This window comes from Lynx rufus, unplaced genomic scaffold (genome assembly GCF_022079265.1).
Source record: "Lynx rufus isolate CCGP_SWC_20201006 ecotype Redwood Valley unplaced genomic scaffold, mLynRuf1.p SCAF_1, whole genome shotgun sequence".
Classification (NCBI taxonomy): Eukaryota; Metazoa; Chordata; class Mammalia; order Carnivora; family Felidae; genus Lynx; species Lynx rufus.
In genome coordinates, this window is record NW_025814823.1 from 91982845 (window position 1) to 92002027 (window position 19183).

At 57.5% G+C, this 19183-nt stretch overlaps 1 protein-coding gene across 1 annotated transcript in view; it reads left to right on the plus strand.

Annotated features, from left to right (window-relative positions):
• Positions 1-18671, plus strand: part of COL23A1 (collagen type XXIII alpha 1 chain) — a 350552-nt gene extending 331881 nt beyond the window's left edge. The window contains exons 10-29 of the mRNA XM_047092393.1: positions 236-271; positions 656-682; positions 1152-1178; positions 3041-3094; positions 3625-3687; positions 4121-4165; positions 5862-5939; positions 7983-8036; positions 8691-8735; positions 9613-9702; positions 10528-10590; positions 10928-10984; positions 11261-11287; positions 12250-12312; positions 12398-12451; positions 12655-12681; positions 15884-15937; positions 16077-16163; positions 18002-18040; positions 18597-18671. Of these exons, the coding sequence (XP_046948349.1) occupies positions 236-271; positions 656-682; positions 1152-1178; positions 3041-3094; positions 3625-3687; positions 4121-4165; positions 5862-5939; positions 7983-8036; positions 8691-8735; positions 9613-9702; positions 10528-10590; positions 10928-10984; positions 11261-11287; positions 12250-12312; positions 12398-12451; positions 12655-12681; positions 15884-15937; positions 16077-16163; positions 18002-18040; positions 18597-18671 (1065 nt within the window). The remainder of the gene's footprint in view (positions 1-235; positions 272-655; positions 683-1151; positions 1179-3040; positions 3095-3624; positions 3688-4120; positions 4166-5861; positions 5940-7982; positions 8037-8690; positions 8736-9612; positions 9703-10527; positions 10591-10927; positions 10985-11260; positions 11288-12249; positions 12313-12397; positions 12452-12654; positions 12682-15883; positions 15938-16076; positions 16164-18001; positions 18041-18596) is intronic.
• Positions 18672-19183: the final 512 nt, after the last annotated feature.

A 19183-nucleotide genomic window follows, 5' to 3' on the forward strand; every position in this document is an offset into this window, starting at 1 on the left:
CTCAGTTGGCTCATCCATGCCTGCTCACGTTGGGCGTGTAACTCCCTGAGCCTCGACGTTCTCATCTGTGAAGTGGGAACAATGGCACCCGCTCTTCAGGGGTTTGGTCAAGATGACACGACACGAGAGACTACTTGGAGCCCCAGCACAGGGCCTGGTGGGGGGAGTGGGCTCAGCCCCTGCACTTCTCATCCCCTGCATCCCCTCCAGAGGCTCTCCTCTTCTGCCCCCTCAGGGTCCCAAAGGAGAGGCTGGACGAGACGGCGAGATGGTCAGTACCCAGGGCATTTCAGAGGCCTGGGCTGCTAGGCCCGTGGTTGCAGGCCCGGAAGCCCCTGTCCCGCTTACAGCCGCACTGGGGGTGTGCGCGTGCGGGCACCCCTGCCCTCCTGCCCTGTCACCAGCATCAGGGAACCGATGGGCCAGATCCCCAGCCCCACGTCCCTGGGAGGGAGCCCACAGCCCACTGCACTGCCTGAGATCTGGTGCAGAAGTGGCCGTAGACATGGGGAAGGGTCAGGCCTAGAGCAGGCAGCACAGCCCCGCCTCCTGCCGTCTAGCACCTGGTGTCACCCTTTATAAAATGACCAGAAGGAGAACCTCCCAAAAGCAGCCTCCAGTATCCCATTTAATATTTTCTCTTCTCTTGTTCCAGGGCCTGAAGGGACCCCCAGGGCCCAAGGTGGGTGCTCCTTACTCCGTGTCCCCTGCCCCAGGCCTGGGAGGGATGGGCTCCCTACCCCACTGCCCCCTCCCCATGACAGCTGTCCTTCCCCACCGCCCCCCGTCCCCTGCTGTGAACAGCACCTGCAGGGGTGGGAGGGCAAGCTGTGGTCTTCCCTGAAGGAAAAGGGCTTTCATTACTTCTCTCATCTCAGAACCACCCTCTGAGGCTGGGGCTTCACACCCCCCACTTGCAAAAGTAGTGAGTTGCCCAGGATCATTCAGCTTGTGGGGGAGGGGGACGCAGTCGGGAGTGGAGTCCAAGACTGTCAGCCCCAGCATCCGTGTGCACCTGTCTGTGGGGCCGGGATCTCTAGGCTGTCCCCAGTCATCAAGGCCACTTCTCCCAGAGGAACAGGTGGCCTGGTGTCTGGGCCGTGCTCTGAGGGCTCTGACCTCTCTCTTGCACCCCCTTACCCCCTCCTCAGGGTGAGCCTGGCATTCCTGGAAAGAAGGTGAGGGGGCCCCCTGTGGGGTATGTGGGAAGAGGCTGGAGAGAAGGGCAGGGCTCCCAGTGGGGCCGGGCTGGGGGAGGGGGGGGGGCGACCACAGGAAAGTCCTCACATATGGGTCCTCTGTCCTCTGCTTCTGAAGCCAGGATCTTGTTCATTTATCCACTTACTCCCTCATCCTTTCCTTTCCTCAAACACAGCAAATTTGTTCCCAGTTCACAGCCCTAGACAGTGGTTCTCAAAGTGAGGTTCTAGGACCAGCAGTATCCTCAGAGCTCCAGGCACCCCAGGATGTTGTGATTTATGATAAATCCATATTTAGTCTCAGTCCTCCCTGTCTCTGGAGCAGACTCCTAAAACTCATGGAATGTCCTGAGGGATGAACCTAATTTGAAGGTGTCTATTGTCATGTGAATGAGGCGATGTTGGGCCCCCACCTGAGGATGGGGGGTGGTTGCCTGGAGAAACTTTGGAAGGTTGGGAATTTCAGTCCCAGCCACCAGCCTTCCAGGGAGGGGAGAGGGGCTGGAGGTTGAACTGATCTCACCGGTGGCCGGCGATTTAATCATTCATGCCTGTGCAGTGAAGCTCCATAAACACCCAAAAGCATGGGGTTCCAAGAGCTTCCGGGTTGGTGAGCACGTGGAGACTTGGGGAGAGTGGCGATCCTGGAGAGGGCCCGGAAGCCCCACGCGCTGTCCTAGTACCCTGCCAGATGCATATCTTCCATCTGGCTGTTTCTGAGTTACAGCCTTTATAATAAACCGGTAATCTAGTAAGTAAAGTGTTTCTCTGGGTTCTGGGAGCCGCTGTAGCAAAGCTGATGGAACCCAAGGAGCAGGTGGTGGGAATCTTCACTCTATGGTCAGTTGATGAGAAGTAAAAGAGGCAACAGGCTTACTCCTGGTGCCTGGAGTGTGCAGGTTGGGGACAGCCAGCGGGAGAGTCCTGGAGGACTGGGCCCTTAACCGGTGCCATCTGACACTCTCGAAATTGGTAGACACGTATCAGAATTAGGCTGAATTGCAGGACACCTGGCTGGTGTCAGAGAATGGCTTGGTGGTGTGGACACACCCCACCCCCATCACATTTGGTGACCAGAACTTTTAGACCCTGTCTGTTCAACAGGCCCCTGGGTGACTCTGACATGCACTCAAGTTTGGGAACCATTGACCTGGAGTGATCTTTCCCCACCTTTTCCCAGGCCAAGTCTCCAAACAGCTGTCCCCCCCCCCCCCCAGGAGACCGTTCCTCCAAGCCCCTTCATCCTGCCACCCTCTTACATTCCCTTTCCACCACTGCTTCCACCTCCTGGCATGGTGCTATGTGCTTATCTGGATATTTCTTTGTCCTCAATCCCTGTCACCCATTGAGCGGGGACCCTATCTGCACAGAGAGTGCTCATAAGATGTTTGTTTGTTTGTTTGTTTGTTTGTTTTTAAAGTTTATTTATTTTGAGAGAGAGGTAGAGAGAGAGTCTCAAGCAGACTCCATGCTGTCAGTGCAGACCCTGATGTGGGACTTGATCCCCCAAACCATGGGATCGTGACCTGAGTCGAAATCAAGAGTCAGAAGCTCAACCAACTGAGACATCCAGGGGCCCCATGACATTTGTTGACTAAAGGAACAAATCCCTCTCTCCTCCACCTGCCCATCTGCCTTCCTTCTGCACACACCTGCTGACACACGCTCTGGGCTGGCCCTGGGGGACCTGCCCCACCCCTGTCCTGACCCAGTGTGACCCAGTCCTGACCCAGTGTTGGTGCCAGCAGAGGACTGGTGTGCTGGGGAGCGCAGGGTGGGGGAGACGTCCAAAGCCGGTATGCCTGGCCTGAGGGCTGCAGCCTCGGCCTCTCTCTCCACAGGGAGATGACGGGACACCAAGCCAGCCAGGGCTCCCTGGACCCCCAGGGCCCAAGGTAGGTACATGTGCCTCCCCCCAGAAGGCCCCTTGCCTCCCCTCTGCCTGGTGAGGCCCCTGGCTGGCCCTTTCCAATGTGGGGGCACGTGCTGATGCCCGAGGCAAGCCAGAGAGGCAACAGGAAGGCCCTGGGCCCCACTTGCACCAGGCAGGGCATCCCATCCGGTCATTTGCCTCCCCTCACACCCTCAGGCCCTCCTAGTTCCCATCTCAGGTGGCCCCTACTCTATCCTGTCCCCAGGCTAGGAACAGGATATCATCCTTGTTCTCCCAAATCATAGAGATGGCCAATCAGCCTCCAAAATGTCTCTTGAGCCCCTGAGCTGCCCTAACTATGCACCAAGACCCAGACCAGAGAAGTTGGCCATGGTCTGGAGTCCCCAGGGCTGGGGAGAGTCCTGAGGCCCATCTCCCCTCAACCCCAGGGGGGCTCAGGCACGTTCCCCTAGAGCCCCTGAAAGCCAGCAGGCCCAGGTAGCCCCGAGCTGGCCCCTGGTGCTCACTCGCTGTGAAATGTCTCTGTTGCAGGGCGAGCCAGGGAGTGTGGGGCCTCCAGGAGAAAACGGTGTGGACGGCGCCCCAGGGCCAAAGGTGCCTTACAGTGTGCGGCTCAGACCAGTGCCCCCATCATGGGGACACCTCCCTGTGGCTTCACCTCCAATTTGCCCTTTGAAGTGGGGAGTCCCGGGAGGGCTTGGGTCCTAGTGTCTCATTCCTCAGGCTGTCAGAGGCCGGCCTGGGGCCTGGGTGGCCAGTGGGTCTGGGTGAGTGACAAGGCCTCCACCGAACTCAGCTTGTGGCTGTCATCTTGTAGCCCTCCCTCAGTGGCCCATCTCTCCACACCGTGGGGCCAGAGGAGGGTCCCATAGGTGCTCCTTCCATGAGCCCTGTTCCTGACGTGGCAGTCACAAAAATTAGTCCCTTAGGGCCCCAGCATGTGAGCCCTGCGCTTTTTGGTGAAGAGAAGACTGGAGGGGGCGTGGGGCAGCCATGCATAGACGGCTGCAACCTCGTGTCTCCACAGGGAGAGCCTGGCCAGCAAGGTGCCGATGGAGCCACAGGGCTGCGGGTAAGCAGTCTCCCCTCTGGCCACACCGAGAGGACCCAGGGGCCCGGGTTCTTCAGAAGCCCCTGTCCCCCAGATGACCCCAGAGGAGCTCCAGAAAATGGGAGTCTTTTTTTTTTAATTGATAATTCATTAGCGTTTTTTTTTTATTTTTTAAGGTTATTTATTTATTTTGAGAGAGACAGAGAGAGTGGGAGAGGGTGGGGGGAGAGAGAGAGAGGGAGAGAGAGAATCCCAAGCAGGCTCCCTGCAGCGTGGAGCCTGATGCCAGGCTCGGACTCAACGAACCGCGAGATCATGAGCTGAGCCAAAACCGAGAGTCAGGCGCTTAACCGAGCCACCCAGGTGCCCCTCAATGGTTCACTTATGGATGTGTGAAAACAAGTCCTCCCCATGTGAGTGTCTGTCCTCCTAGAATCTTTTCTTCTCATAGTTAAGCATAGACCTTCAATCTGTCCCCTGTGGTGTTACCTTACACCTGCAGGGTGCCTTGCCCCACATTGAGGCTCAGGCTTAAGGTTCGTCCCCATCTCCAGAAGCAGGACTGGTCTCAGATCTTTTGTGACCAGCCCCTATCAACCCACCTTTAGGTTGACATCCAGAGTCCTGTCCTCTGCTCTGTGGCTTCCGGCCATCACGTTCCCTCATGCTCCTGGAGGCTGCTTTTCTCCACAAAACAAGGCCAGGCACACAGCCTGGTCATGCAGGTGGCCGGGCTGGATTAGGCGCTGAGTGTGGGATTCTGTGTGAACCATACAGTTCCATACAGGCCATGACCGTGCGGGTAACTGGCAAATGAGGCCCTGACCTGGGTGTCTCCACCCTCTTCAGGGGCCTAGCCCCAGGCCTGACCAGAGTGTTGCCAGCAGAGGGCAGCCTGGGATGGAGGGAGGTTCAGAGAGTCAGGGCAGGAGGGTCGTGTCCATGCAGGAGCATGTAAGCCTGGGCGTCCGTGTGCTGGTTACTAGTGCATGGTGCGTGCAGCCTCCATCAGAGGCAGGGAAACAGAGGCCCCAGGGTAAGATCCGAGGGGAAGATGCAGCTGGCACATTTCGTATTGATCGTCGTAGCGTTTGGGGGTTTGGGGAGTGTGTTTATTTTTGCTTGTTTGCCAACATCTAAAAATCTGAAGAACCTGGGGCACCTGGGTGGCTCAGTCGGTTAAGCGTCAGACTTGACCTCGGCTCAGGTCACGATCTTGTCATTTGGGAGATCGAACCCCATGTCGGGCTCTTGTGCTGAAAGCGCAGAGCCTTCTTGGGATTCTCTCTCCCTGCTCCTTCCCTGCTCATTCTCTCTCTCTCTCTCTCAAAATAAATAAACATTTTTTTTAAAATCTGAAGAACTTCCCATCAAAATTAGACTTTCTATTTTCCCTGGAGAACTCCAAGATAAGGCCTCAGTGGACTTCAATTCACACCTGAATTGCAGCCGACCAGGCAGGGGCATGTTCCCTCATTGCTTCAGAGCCCCCTTCCCTCCCTGATGCCCACTGCCTGGGCCCCCAGAGCATTTTGCCAGTGAACGGGGTCCCAGTGCCCAAGTAGATTCTGGAGTATGGGCTTGCGGGGGTCCCACCAGGTTACAGCTCAAGTTACACGGACCGTCGTGCAGGCCAGGTTCCCAGGTTCTCTGGCTGAGACACAGACCTGAAAACCGCGGCCCTTCCCTGAAATTCTTACTCTTCTTCCTGCCTTAGGGTCCCCCGGGCCTCAAGGGCGAGCAAGGAGACACAGTGGTGATTGACTACGATGGCAGGATCTTGGATGCCCTGAAGGTAGGTTCTTGGCAGGGCCGGGATACACCCCTGTTGTTCATTTCCTGAGGGGACAACCACATACTTTTCGTGTTAATCTTGCACTTTTTTAAAAATCTTTATTTATTTATTTTGAGACAGAGAGAGAGGGAGCACAAGCAGGAAAGGGGCAGAGAAAGAGAGGGAGAGAGAGAATCCTAAGCAGGCTCCAGGCTGTCAGTGCAGAGCCCGACGCAGGGCTCGATCTCACAAACCGTGAGATCATGACCTGAGCAGAAACCAAGAGTCAGACACTTCACCGAATGAGTTGCCCAGGCGCCCCAATCCTGCACTTCCTTACACAAAGAACCAAGGGTAGCTTGGCACAAAGACGCCCAACTCCACCAGATGCACCCGATAAGGAAATCAGTGCTATGCTGAGACCCACCCGATGCTAAGAGCTGCTGGGAACATGGATTATGTGGCCCCCAGCTCCCCAGTGTCCAAAGCAAAAAAGGGAAGCTCCCCACTCAGGGGCAGGAAGGAGATCATTTCCTGATGTCCAGTCTCAGCAGGCTTCCCAGGGAACCCAGGCCAGAGGGCTAGGTCTTCTAAGAGCTGTCGGTAGAGGTTGACAATGGCACAGCCTGCTTCAAGGAGCTTCGGGAGATGCCTGGGGCCTCTGAGCCCTGTCTGGGGCCAGACCAACTGGGGGCCCATCACCAGTGGAGAGAGAGGTTGGGTGCTAGCTGCTCACGGCTCCCAGGGAGGGAAGCTAGGGAGGGGGAGGGGAGGGACAGTCATCAGAGACCACACAGGGCCTCGGCACCTGACCCTACCTGAGCCCCATTCCAGTTATCTCCCATGGGCCTCAGGGAAGTTCAAGCTGAAGTTCAAGTGGCCGGCCCCAGGCCTGCATGGTGTGTTGCAGCCCAAGGGCACGCATGGGCATGGTGTGCCCCAGCCCCGCTTGGAGAAGCAACCTGAGTATAGGGAGGCAGGAAGTAGATTTTGGATGCCAGGCTGGAATGATGCCTCCCGCTGATGGGCATAGGCTGCCACAGTTGGTTCTTGAGCAGAGACGTAATATTAAAAATACATATTATGGGGGCAGGGGGCGCCTGGGTGGCTCCGTTGGTTGAGCATCCAACTTCGGCTCTGGTCTGATCTCACAGTTCGTGGGTTCAAGCCCCATGTCGGGCTCGCTGCTGTTGGCACAGAACCTGCTTCCGATCCTTTGTGTCCCTCTTTCTTTGGGCTCCTCCCCCATTTGTGCTCTCTGTCAAAAATAAATAAACGCTAAAAAAAAAAAAAACTTTAAAAAATACATATTGTGAGCAGGCTAGCCGGGGAATTGTGTGGAAGGTGAATCAAAGTGTGGAGGGGGGGCAGCTGGAGGCAGGGAGGCCACAGTGGGGTGGGGGTGGGCTCTGGGCCTGGGTGGGTGGAATGGAGGAGGATAGGAAGACCAGAGATGTCTCAACAAAGGTGCCAGCAAGAAGGGGACAGGTTGCTGGGGTGAGGGGCTGGGCAGGGTGCCTCTGGAAGGTGACAGATGAGCCATGGTGGGCAGGCAGCCTGTGGGAAGCCTGGGTGGGAGTGGGGGCTGGGGAGCAGGGTCACACCTAGAGACACCATCCCCTACCCGTGAGGCCCAGGACTCATGGGAGGGGCAGAGAGGGCAGTGCTGGACCACTGTGAGGGATACAGTTTTTGGCCAGCCTTGAATGCCAGCGGGGGATTTATGCTTGCTTCAAGGGGCAACAGGGAGCTCTTGCAGGATCTTGAGCAGGGGAGTGTTGTGAAGAAATCTGTCTTTGGGGGATACTAGCTCTGAAGGCAGAGGGATTCTGGACCCTCTGTGGCAGTAGACACTGTGGTATCTCACCCAGTGCCTGTGCCAGCGTCCTGCCCCCTCGCAAGACAAGAGGGCCTGACCTGACAGGGTGGGAAGCAGGCTGTGAGGGTCCTTGACCCTCCTACAGGCCAGCCGGACACAGCCCCGATCCCCAGGGTGGAAGGGGTGAGCTAGCAACAAGGGGGACACTTTGCCTGAACATTGACCAGCTTGACTTTCACATACAGGGTCCTCCCGGGCCACAGGGGCCCCCAGGGCCACCAGGGATCCCCGGAGCCAAGGTCAGTTCACGGGCAGTTGTGTGGCCTCACCCCGAGCCCCTTATCTCCAGCACCCGCCTCCCCTCTCCTCTCTGCCATGCTCACTCTGCTTCTCTCCTGGCATCCCAGCCTGGCTTCTAGGGGCTCAGAGAAAGCGGCCCTGCTCCTTCCTAACCTAGCTGGCCGCCTTCCTCCCAGCCCTAGCTCCTCCCCGGGAAGCCTCATTCACACATGTAAACCCTGGAGACATCCCCAAATCCCATAGATTACATAGCCTGTACACATCATTTACACCCTGCTTAGTCAGAGCAGGAGAAAGAGCCTAAGACTTGGAAATCAGGCAAGATCTGGTCCCAGCCTGGGCTATGTGGCCTGGAATGAGTCATTTAATCCTCTGACCCTCAGTTTCCAAACCTGTAACCTCCCAGACTATAGATTATAGCCCTGGGCTGCATCTGCTCATTGGAGCTGAGGAAACAAGAAGAGCAGGGGGGCAACGCCTGGCACGCGGCCAGGCACCCAGTGGCCACCATCCTGGACCTGACTAACTCCAGGGACCCGACCCAGGGACGCTGTGCTGAACCGGCGGTGGGGGGCGGGGGGGCAGCCCAGCCATAAGTCCCTCTCCAGGACCACAGGACACTGTAACCCCCCTTGCTTTCTATTCCCTCCTAGGGCGAGCTGGGACTGCCTGGTGCCCCGGGAATCGATGGAGAGAAGGTCTCTGGGCCTTTTTATTTGGTTGGCAATGCTGGTGCCTAGTGTTGGGCTTCATGTGTGCCTGTGTTCGTGCATGTTATGTGTGTGTGCGTCCATGTGTGCATGTGTGTGTGTGTGCATGTGTGTGTGTGTGTGTGTGTGTGTGTGTGTGTGTGTGCAGAGCTAGAGAGGGGCCACGTTACAGAGTGTGCTGCCTGTGTGCATGTCCTGAGTCTGCCCTGAGGCCTCAGGCAAGCTGCTCATTTTCCAGCAGCCTCGGTTCGGTTCCTCGCCTGGAGGTGAGGGTGGTAACAGCTGTGAGAGGTAACTAATTCTGTGTGTGGAAAACAGAGTGGGGTGGGTGCCTGGCACAACGTAGCAGAGTCTTTGAGTGGTAGCTAATGTCGTTACCGTTGTTATCAGTACTCTTAGTGTCCCTGTAAGTGTATATCTGCGTGTGATCCTACTGACACACCACAGTGCCAGGGGCGTCGCCGGGAGTGTCTTTAGTGCTGGGTCCCTAGTGTGCCCACCTTGGACAGTATGTGATTGATTGAGAGAGGGAATGAGTGGCCAGAAGGGGCACTGAGTGGATGATGGGTTGTACGGGGGGTTTGGGGGCTCCCACCACCAGCTTCTGAGATGTGAGCGCAGGGTTGACCCCAAGCCCCATAAGTGCCCCCTCAGGGGCTACGCAGTCCCCCGAACCCCACCTCTCCACGCACTGGCCCACCCTGCACCCCGTCTTCATTCGGGCTCCTCATTGCACTTACCTGGACCAGGGGCCCAGGATAAAGAAGTGGGGGTCTGGCCTGGCCAGGACTAAGCTCTGGGAACCCACTGGGGTGGGGAAGGGAGCCTGCTAGCCTCACCAACCCCTTGTTCTTGTGGCTCACAGGGTCCCAAAGGAGCTAAAGGCGACCCAGGAGAGGTGGGGCCGGCCGGACCCAAAGGGGAGGCAGGCGAGATGGGCCTGTCAGGCCTCCCGGTAGGTGTGGCTGGGTCCCCCCTGTTTCCCCACGTGGGGCTCTAAGGCAAATGCATGCCCACCACAGCAGCTACAGGGGCGGGAGGGGGGCAGCTGGGGCCCTGCCAGCACCACCACCACCACCCCCAGCCCAGGGTCACCGAGCCTTTGAAAGGAAGCTCTGACAGCCCATGCTGCTCAGACCCTCTGAGCCCCATCTCCTCCTCCATATAATGACTTACCGCCTGCTTCCCGAGGCCTCCGCAAAGGTGGAGCCCAGCTGGCGGGTGGTTAGGTCACACACGCTGACCGCTCAAGTTCGCATCCAGCTCTGTCTCCTGCTGACTCTGGAACCCTGCACGAGCATCCTAAGCCCCCTGGGCCTCCATTTCCTCACCTCCAAAATGGGGGTGATAATCTCCCACTTGTGAGGGCATGCACGACAGGCCTGAGAAGGGTGGCTGGCGGGTGATAAATGCCCACTATCTATCACCGTCATAGTGGCTGGACCGGAAGAGTTTGGGGTTCACGCAGCCCCCAGATGCCACCTCTTCACGTCTGGTGTCCATCCATGAGGCTCCCTCAGCTAGAGAGGTGGTACCAGGTTTGAACCCGGGTCTTTGCTTCCAGAGCCCACAATTTATACCACTATCAATGTGCTCTCCCCAAACCCCCTGTGCTGGGCACCCGGAGCGTGTCACTGATTCAGGGAAAATACTTCAAGCTACAAAGGCCAACTCACTGCTGAGGCTGGAGGCCTCATGGGGAAGGCAGGGGAAGTGCTGACCACCATGGTGGGGATTTTGATGATGGACGGAAAGGGCTGAAGGCCATCCTGTCCTGCAGGGTGCCGACGGCCCCAAGGGGGAGAAGGGAGAGTCGGCATCTGACAACCTACGGGAGAGCCTGGTAAGGGGGCTGTAAGGGGTCCTAGCTTAGACCGGCTGCGGCCCCAAACCTTGGGACAGAAAGGCCACCTGGCCTGAGCCAACCAAAGGGCAGCGAGGGAGGGGGAGGGGGAGCCTCGGCTGTGTCCTCCAACTGAGGCCCCTCTGAGAACCCAAAGGCCAGCCCCTTGGCTCCCCACTAGGCAGTGTGCCCTTCTGGGGGCAGGAAGGAGACTCGGCCCAGTGGCTCAGGGCCCAGCACCCCCAGGAGTGCTCATCCAATATGTTCAAGTATGGGTGGGTGACATATGACGGGGGGAGGGGTGGTGGTGACTAATCCACCTCTGACTGCTTCCTAGGCTCAGATCATAGTGGAGCCAGGGCCCCCAGGCCCCCCTGGTCCCCCAGGCCCCATGGTAAGAGCATTTGGCTTAAAGTAGCTGGGACATGCAGAGGGTGGTGAGCCCAGGCCTAGAGCTGTGGCCCAGGGGATGACGGGATTTCTCGGTGAGGAAGGGGCCACATCAAGCAATATGGCAGAGCCTGGGTCTGGGCTTGGGAGGCCACAGAGGTCAGGGCCATGGAGACCAGTGAGTGGCCCATGAGCCTTTGCGACCCACTGTAAGAGGAACCTGGCTCCGAGCACTGGACCCAGCCCGATGGCATTTCTGATTTGCTCTCTCCTCCTCCAGGGCCTTCAGGGAATCCAGGGTCCCAAGGTGAGTTGTGGGGCATGGGTGGAAACCCCCCTACTCACTTCAGACCCACAGCCTGGACAGTTCCAGAAAGCCTTGCTAATGGGCAGTGAGGGCCCCACACTGGGCTCCAGACCAGCTCCGCATTATCCCAGGGCCTGAATGTTCAGAATCCCCTGGAGTACAACCTCCCTGATGTCCTTGGAGCCAGCGTCCCCTGCCCCCCACTGGGGCTCTGTCCCCCTGCCCAAGCACTAGTCTGCTGCCTCATGCACACATCCGTCTTAACTGCCCCCAGCCTGGACATGAAGTCTTGGGCGTCGTGTGTATTACATAATGTCATGTCCTCTGCTCTTAAATTAAAACCGTGAATGTGGCCTGCCCACGTGCCCTGCCTGGAGGAGGCCAGCTGGCCTCCCTGTTTGCCATGCCTGGCTTCTCTCTCATGCGCCCTGGGGGAGAGACTACCTCTCCATTCCCCCAGCCCAGAGGCCGGTGGGACTTGGTCATGATTCCCACCAGCTGAGTGGGGCCAAGCATGTGGCCAACCAGATGGGCTGCTTCTGGTTCTGTTTTGTCCCAAGGGCCTCCCCAGATCGTGTTTAGAAGAGGCAGCTTCTGTTAGGGACGAGGTCCAAGGCTGGGGCTCAGAAACCCAACTGGTCCTCAGCTCTGCTGCTTCTTGGCTGTGTGGCTGGGCCCGTCCCTGCCCCTCTCTTGCCTCTATTTTCTCATCTGTGAAATGGATGTGACCGCAACCATCTCCCATGATTACCGAGGCACCCATGGGTGGGGAAAGGTAAAGTGCACACACTCATAGTTCATTCCGATTATGTGCACTGGAAGGAAGCTGAGGTCAAGTCCCTGAGAGCCTGGAGTCTGTCCCTCTGCCCTGCATCCCCGCCTGTCACTGAGGCCCCAAGCTTTCCTGTCCTGCTGTCTGTCTGACCCCTCCGCACTGACTGCTGTCTCCTCTTGGCTTGCAGGGCTTGGACGGAGCAAAGGGAGAGAAGGGCGTGTCAGGGGAGAGAGGCCCCAGCGGCCTGCCTGTGAGTGTCATGAGCCTTGTCCATCCTTCCAGGCTGCTAATTCCTATAACTGTCATGCTTCTTGACCCATTCCTTTTCCACCCAGGGGCCAGCTGGCCCGCCGGGCCTTATTGGACTGCCAGGAACCAAAGGAGAGAAGGTAACCACCCTCCTTTAACGCCCCCCAAGTATGGCCACATGTTTGTTGTGTCGCTCGGCCTTGGTGGCTCAACCCCTGACACCACACTGTCCCGGGGCCAGAAATCGGGCTTGAGGACAATTCACAAGGCTGCACATCCCAGCCATTAGTGCTCCCGGCACCCCCTCCCCAGCCCCCTCACATCTTTCTTTGTCTCTCCTCAGGGAAGACCCGGGGAGCCGGGCCTGGATGTAAGTATCTCATCATTCCCTGTAATCAGGCTCTTCTTGTGTGTAGCTTCTGACCCCGTGCTGGCCATACAGTCACCTGATCTGCGACTTGGATGTGACTCCAAGGTTTAAACTCCAGGGTTGAAACTCCTCCAGGGTTGAAACTCCAAGTTCCCCCTGTGTCCTCAATGCCAAGTCTAGTTCATAGCCCAGAGTAGGTACTTGATGGGTGGATGATGGGTGGATGGACCGATGGATCGATGATGGATATATGGATGATAGTGGATGGACAGATGGACAGATGGATAGGTGATAGGTGGATGGATGTTGGATATATGGATGATAGATAGATGGGTGATGGATAAATGGATAGCAGGATGATGCATTGGGGCGCCTGAGTGGCTCAGTCCGTTGAGCTTTCGACTTCAGCTCAGGTCATGATCTTGCAGTTTGTGGGTTCAAGTCCTGCATCAGGCTCTGTGCTGACAGCCTGGAGCCTGCTTTGGATTCTGTGTCATCCTGTGTCATTCTGTGTCATTTAAAAATTGCACTGTTGCAATATCCTAGTGAGAGATGCTGAAGCTTCAGCTAGACATTACTGAGGGAAGAAGAGGAGAGGAAGTATTAGCTCGAGGTTGATTGGATCTTTGAGTGGCCAACAACAGAAAACAGTTTAAACTGGCTTACACTGGGGTGCCTGGGTGGCTCAGTTAAGTGTCCGACTTCAGCTCAGGTCATGATCTCGCGGTCCGTGAGTTCGAGCCCCATGTCGGGCTCTGTGCTGACAGCTCTGAGCCTAGAGCCTGCTTCAGCTTCTGTGTCTCCCTCTCTCTTTCTGCCCCTCCCCTGCTTACATTCTGTCTCTCAAAAATAAACATCAAAAAATATTTAACTGGCTTAAACTGATTACTCACTGAAAAATCCAAGGGTGCCTGCGTGGCTCAGTCAGTTGTGTGTCTGACTCTTGATCTCGGCTCAGGTCATGATCCCAGGGTCGTGGGATCAAGCCCCACCTGGGGCTCCACACTGAGCATGGAGCCTGCTTGGAATTCTCTCTCTGTGTCTCTCTTTCTCCCTCTGCCCCTCGCCCCCACTTGTGCACACTCTCTAAAATTTAAAAAAATCCAGAGGGACAGTGCGTGGAACCACACAACCCACCCTCTCGTCCTCCCGTCTGTGCTTTCTTTGTTGGGGTGTCATTTCAAGTTACATGTGGCAATGAGGTGGAGGCAATAGCCCCAAACCCTGGAGAAAGACCATTTGCCTCACTCTGTATTCTTTTAGAAAAGTCTCATCACCTCTCTCTGGCCCCAGTTGGGTCAGTGCTGAAACATGACTTGCCGTGAGAAATGCAGCGCCCTGATTGGCCAGCCCTGGTCACATCCTCCCTCCTGGAGCTGGAAGTGGAGTCAGTGGGTTATAAGAAGGGAGGGTGGCTCCCAGGAAAATCAGGTGGCTCTTGCAAGGGCAATGGTGACCAGATGTAGGGCTGCACGGACTCTGGTGTCCACCCTAGGCTTTAAGGAGAGAATGTCACCTGGGAGAGCAAGTGTAGACACAGAATTTCTGATTGGGAAGATGATGCTCCATCCATGAAAAGGGTACAGAGAAGACACCAATGCTGAATCCAGTTCAGGCTCTGTCAGGGAGGTAGTGGAGCTAAAGAGACCAGGCCACCAGCGGTGTGGCCATGGCTGCCTTCTGGGAGGCCTGGAGCTGAGCTCAGAGCCCACCGGCTCTACCTGGCAAGCCTCTGGCCCTGCGCCCACTCCACCAGGCCCAGCAGACATGGGGAGTGTGCTCAGAAGCCTTCCCTGACCTCACACCTGGATAGAACAGCCCCTCTCCCTCGGACCTCATGGCATCTGGTTCATCCTGTGTCACTGAGCATAGACCATCATCTTCTATATCCTCTTGCCTGCCATGTTAGACCGTGAGGGAAGTGTCACGTTTGTAACTGCATTTGTAACTGTTTTAATTTGTGGAGGTGACTGAGGACACAGTTTGGCCAATGCCATTGGAAGAAAAATATGTTACTTATGTTTCCCAAGGGAAGGGCTCACTCACTAGGCAGGGCCACATGGGGAAGCACCGGGTTTGATCCAGAGGTAGAAGGGAGTGGGGGGCAGCTTAAGCCAGAGCTTTTACTGGGGCTTCCTTGGGACAGGCAAGACAGAGCAGGAGAGACACTTGAGGATTAGTTAGTATGAATAATCTGGGCAGGCTCCGGGCTGTAGGGGTGGTCCCTAGTTTCCTGCTACCTGCCCTTGGGATGATTTTGGGCCTTGGGATGATTTCAGCTTGCTGTGTGAGAGGCAGATAAAGGGAGTGATTTCGGGATTTTCGGTTTACATATAAAAGGTGTGCCCTCACGCCAGCCCTTTGCTGTTTCCAAAACTCAACATGAGGGAGGGGCAGCCTCTTCCTAGCCAGCAAAATTTTTAAGATGTCAAAACATAAGACACAGAAAATAAAGGGGGGGGGGAACACATCAAATCTGTTTCTCTGTCCTCAGTATCCAGCCCACAGCCCAGTTCCTAGTGGATGCTTAGAAATGTCGATTGCAGGGGCACATGGGTGGCTCAGTTGGTTAAGCGTCTGACTCTTGGTTTCGGCTCAGGTCATAATCTCACGGTTCGTGAGTTCGAGCCCCACATCGGGCTCCACACTGACGGTGTGGAGCCTGCTTGGGATTCTCTCTCTCCCTCTTTCTCTGCCCCTCCCCTGCCCGTGCTCTTTCTCAAAATAAATAAAAACTTTTAAAAAGTTTTAAAAAAATGTTGGTTGCATGGGTGGATGGACAGATGGATGAATGGGTGGGTAGAGGTGGGTAAGAGATTAAGCCAAAGGCTCAACAAAGGTCACCATTTCTGAGTCCACCAAAGATAGTGACATAAACTTCCACAAGTTTCCTGGGTCTCTGTCCCTAGCCAAGCTAGGGCCAGTGCCAGCAGCATGTGACAGTGACGTGCGAGAGAAAGCCCCCTGCCTGAGGGCTTCTGTCCAGAGACACCGCCAGTGTTCTCTTTTGGAGGAAGCAGTGCTAGCGTCCTGAATGTATGCTTTTCTTGAAATCAGCCTCGTGCCGAACATATGTGTCACCGAGGAGTTGAGTGGGGCCAGCGGGTACCACAAATTTGCATGGGGAAGGGGCAGTGATGGAGGCACAGAGATGAACAAATACAGGACCAAACCTCAAACCTCATTTTATTCCTTTTTCCAGGGTTTCCCTGGACCCCGAGGAGAGAAAGGTGACCGGAGCGAACGTGGAGAGAAGGTGGGGGTCGGTGGAGGCTGGGATGGGGGCGCAGCAGGGCAGGGGTGGCTGCCAGCTGGAGGCCCATCCCTCTGAGAGGCGGAGGAGGGGTCCTGAACCTGGCAGCCTTGGCCACACACCCATCTCCTTCCTTGTGCAGGGGGAGCGAGGAGTCCCGGGCCGGAAAGGTGTGAAGGGCCAGAAGGGTGAGCCGGGACCGCCAGGCCTGGACCAGCCGTGTCCCGTGGTACGTGTCGGGGCAGAATGGGAGCCCCAACCCAGGTCTTTGCTGCCTCAGGCCAGGGTCAGGCCAACGTCTTCCCTGTCCTCAGAGCTCACTCGCAAGCCCCAGAGACCACCGCAGCTGTCACTGCCATCATGGAGGCACCTCTCTCATTCTGGTCCTGACTCCCCACCCTGAGCGTGCCTCAGGGGGACCCACCCCCTCAGTGTTTGCCAGGGTCACTGCCCATCTCTTTTCAGCTTCCTTGGCGCTACAGAGGATTAGGACACCCTCACCTCTCTGGGGTGGGTGTCCCTTGCTGGTATGGGTGGCCCCATGCGGCCCCTGTACCCCCTCTGCATGCCCCAAAGTCCCTCCCTGCTCCCCACACCTTCCTCCTTTCCTTCTCTCTCTCGTCAGCCCCTGAGGCCCACTGGACTGCAGGCCAGAAATTACCACAGTTCACTCCCCTCCCCGGAAGGCTGGGAGGGTCCACACGTCACACTCTTCCATGGAGCTCACAAAAGACAGGAAAGGGAAAACAGGGACCTTCCACACTAAGACTGAGCAGATGTTCATACCTGGCCACCTGGCTATGAGGGGTGCTGGCTGCCTTTCAAAGGGGGATCAGGGTGAGGGACCCCAGATGCCCAGTCCTCTGACTGCCCGTGAGTCACACCAGCCCTCTGGTTCCTCAGTCTCCTCATCCAAGCAGTGGGGGTACTAGGCCCTGCCTCTAGGGCCACTAGGTGGTCTTGGGGAGTCACTGAGAGAAACAGGAGGGTGGTGACCGTATTCAAAAAGTGCAGGGACAGAGGAGAGACGCGGTGGCCCAGCCTCTCAACTCCAGGCCCGGGGCCAAGACTTCCCTCCGGGTCATTCAGCCTTTGTCTTTGAAACAGGAGAACCTTAAATGTGGAGGCCAGCGAGGGGCACCGGGCTCCAGGGGCCTGGCGAGGGGCAGCGGGCCCTGCCCTGTGGTATGCGGTCTGGCCTGCTGTGTGCTGTGCCGTGCATTCCGGGCACCTGTGCCCACTGTTCTACCCCCCCCCTCCTCTCTCCTGCCTTCCTTTCCTTCCTGCCCCTCCCCCCCACTTCCCTGTGGGCCCCAGCCCGTGACCCTGGTATATGTCTGGCAGCTCCATGGAATGTGTTCCCGTGTGTGCCTCTGGAATGAAGAATTTTCCCCCCGGGGTTCCCCAAGGACTCTAGGCTGCCTGATGGGTCCCTCCCCAGCTCCCTTACCCTCCAGGCCGCCCTAGAAACCTTCCCCACCCCACCTTGTGTCTGAGTGCTGGGCTGGCATTGGCATGCTGGCACCCCCAGACAACCCCCATTCCCCACCCCGGTTTCTACCCTGACAGCCTCATTCTGCCCTGCCACCCAGATCCAGACACAAGGACCAGGACAGGCCAGAGGGGGATCCCGCTTCCTGGACTGCCCTTCAAAACACTCTTGGAGAAACTCCTGAGAGCTCTCAGGCCCCCCCAGTGTAAGGGGCCAGAGCCACCATCATGGCTGCAGGCAGGAAGCCATGAAGCCCCTCGGTATCTCCTGGCCGGCAGATTCCAGCACAGTACCTGATACTCCACAGTGCCCTGGTTCTGTCCCTGCTCTAGTGTCCCAACAAACCAAGCCCCATGGGGGCGCACTCGGGACAAGCCCAGTGAGAGGCCCTCATGTCTTGTGACCCGACTACCCAGGTGGACAGGCGTTCGGGCCCTGCCTCAGTGGGGTCCAGTGGCCTCGTGTGGAAGCTCCCTCAGCTCTGCCTCCCTACACACGGGGCAAGGGTGTACAGAGTGTAGGGAGCTGATCAAGTCCCCTACCCCCATCCCCACTGAAACGTTTTTCTTTTCCAGGGCCCTGATGGGCTGCCCGTGCCTGGCTGCTGGCATAAGGTACCTTGCAGGGAGGAGTCTCTAGGACAGGCTGTGAGGAGGGCGGCGGTGGGGGTGGGGGAGACCCCAGGGGCTGGGTGTCCGCGGTTCCCCACACAGTGACTAAATAGCCAGGTTTCCCTGGGATGACACGACCCCAGCTCTGACTCTCCCGTCGTGTGGCCCCAGGCTTGGGGCTGTGGTCCCGGGTGACTAGTCCACCCTGTCGGTCAGTCGGGGCTCGCCCAGCACCTGGCCCAGCCAGCGCAAAGCCATCTGCACCCCCCTGGGACTTTGCCCAAACTGCCCCACTGAGAGGGGGTGAAAGCCAAGAGCCGGGCATGAGAGGATTGGGGGCGTGCCCGTTCTAGAAGAAATGGGCAGGACAGGGTGCTCAGATCAGGGCAGGGCCTCCCTCCTCACCTTCAGTCTCTCCCTCCTCTTCCAGTGACCCCCGCACCCAGCTCACAACCTGTACAGATGCGTGTGGACGTTTTTAATTTTTGTAAAAACAGAACAGTAATATATTGATCTTTTTTTCACGGGATGCACCACCTGCGGCCTTGTCGCATTTAAGAGCATGGCCTGGCCCAGCCCTGGAACAATCAGCACGTGGAGCTGGCAGGAAAGGGGATGGGCCGGTCCAGGGTAATTGTGTACCCAAGGGGCAGCCATGGGACTCGGCTCTCCCGGGAAGGAGACGAAGGTGAAAGTGCCTGGCTCAGGAGGGGCTGCAGAGATGCTGGGTTGGGCCCTCAGCCACCTGATTAGCAGAGAGACTGTCCCCTGAGGTTCTGGAGCCCTGAGGCCCACCCCATCCAGAAAGGTCCGGGGCTTGGATGACAAACGCAGCTGCCCCAGCTTCTCTGGCCTCTGGACTTGGCCACAGCCAGCTGCCCACCCCTTGGGGCCCCTCTGGGCCTTGGCTTCACCGGGACAGGACAAGATTTCTGCCCAGCACTTGCAGCTGGATGCTGCAAGCTTTGGGGAGCACGCTGCGCCCCCACTCCCACCAAGCTCAGTGGGCCTCAGGAAGCTAGCCTGCCATGAGAACACGTGCCCTCTGGCCCGGAGGAGACCACCACCCGTGGACCCAGCTGCAAGGAGCCTCTTGATCCTCGAGTGTGGAGGACGGCGGGTCCCAGACTGGAGTGGCTGCTGCAC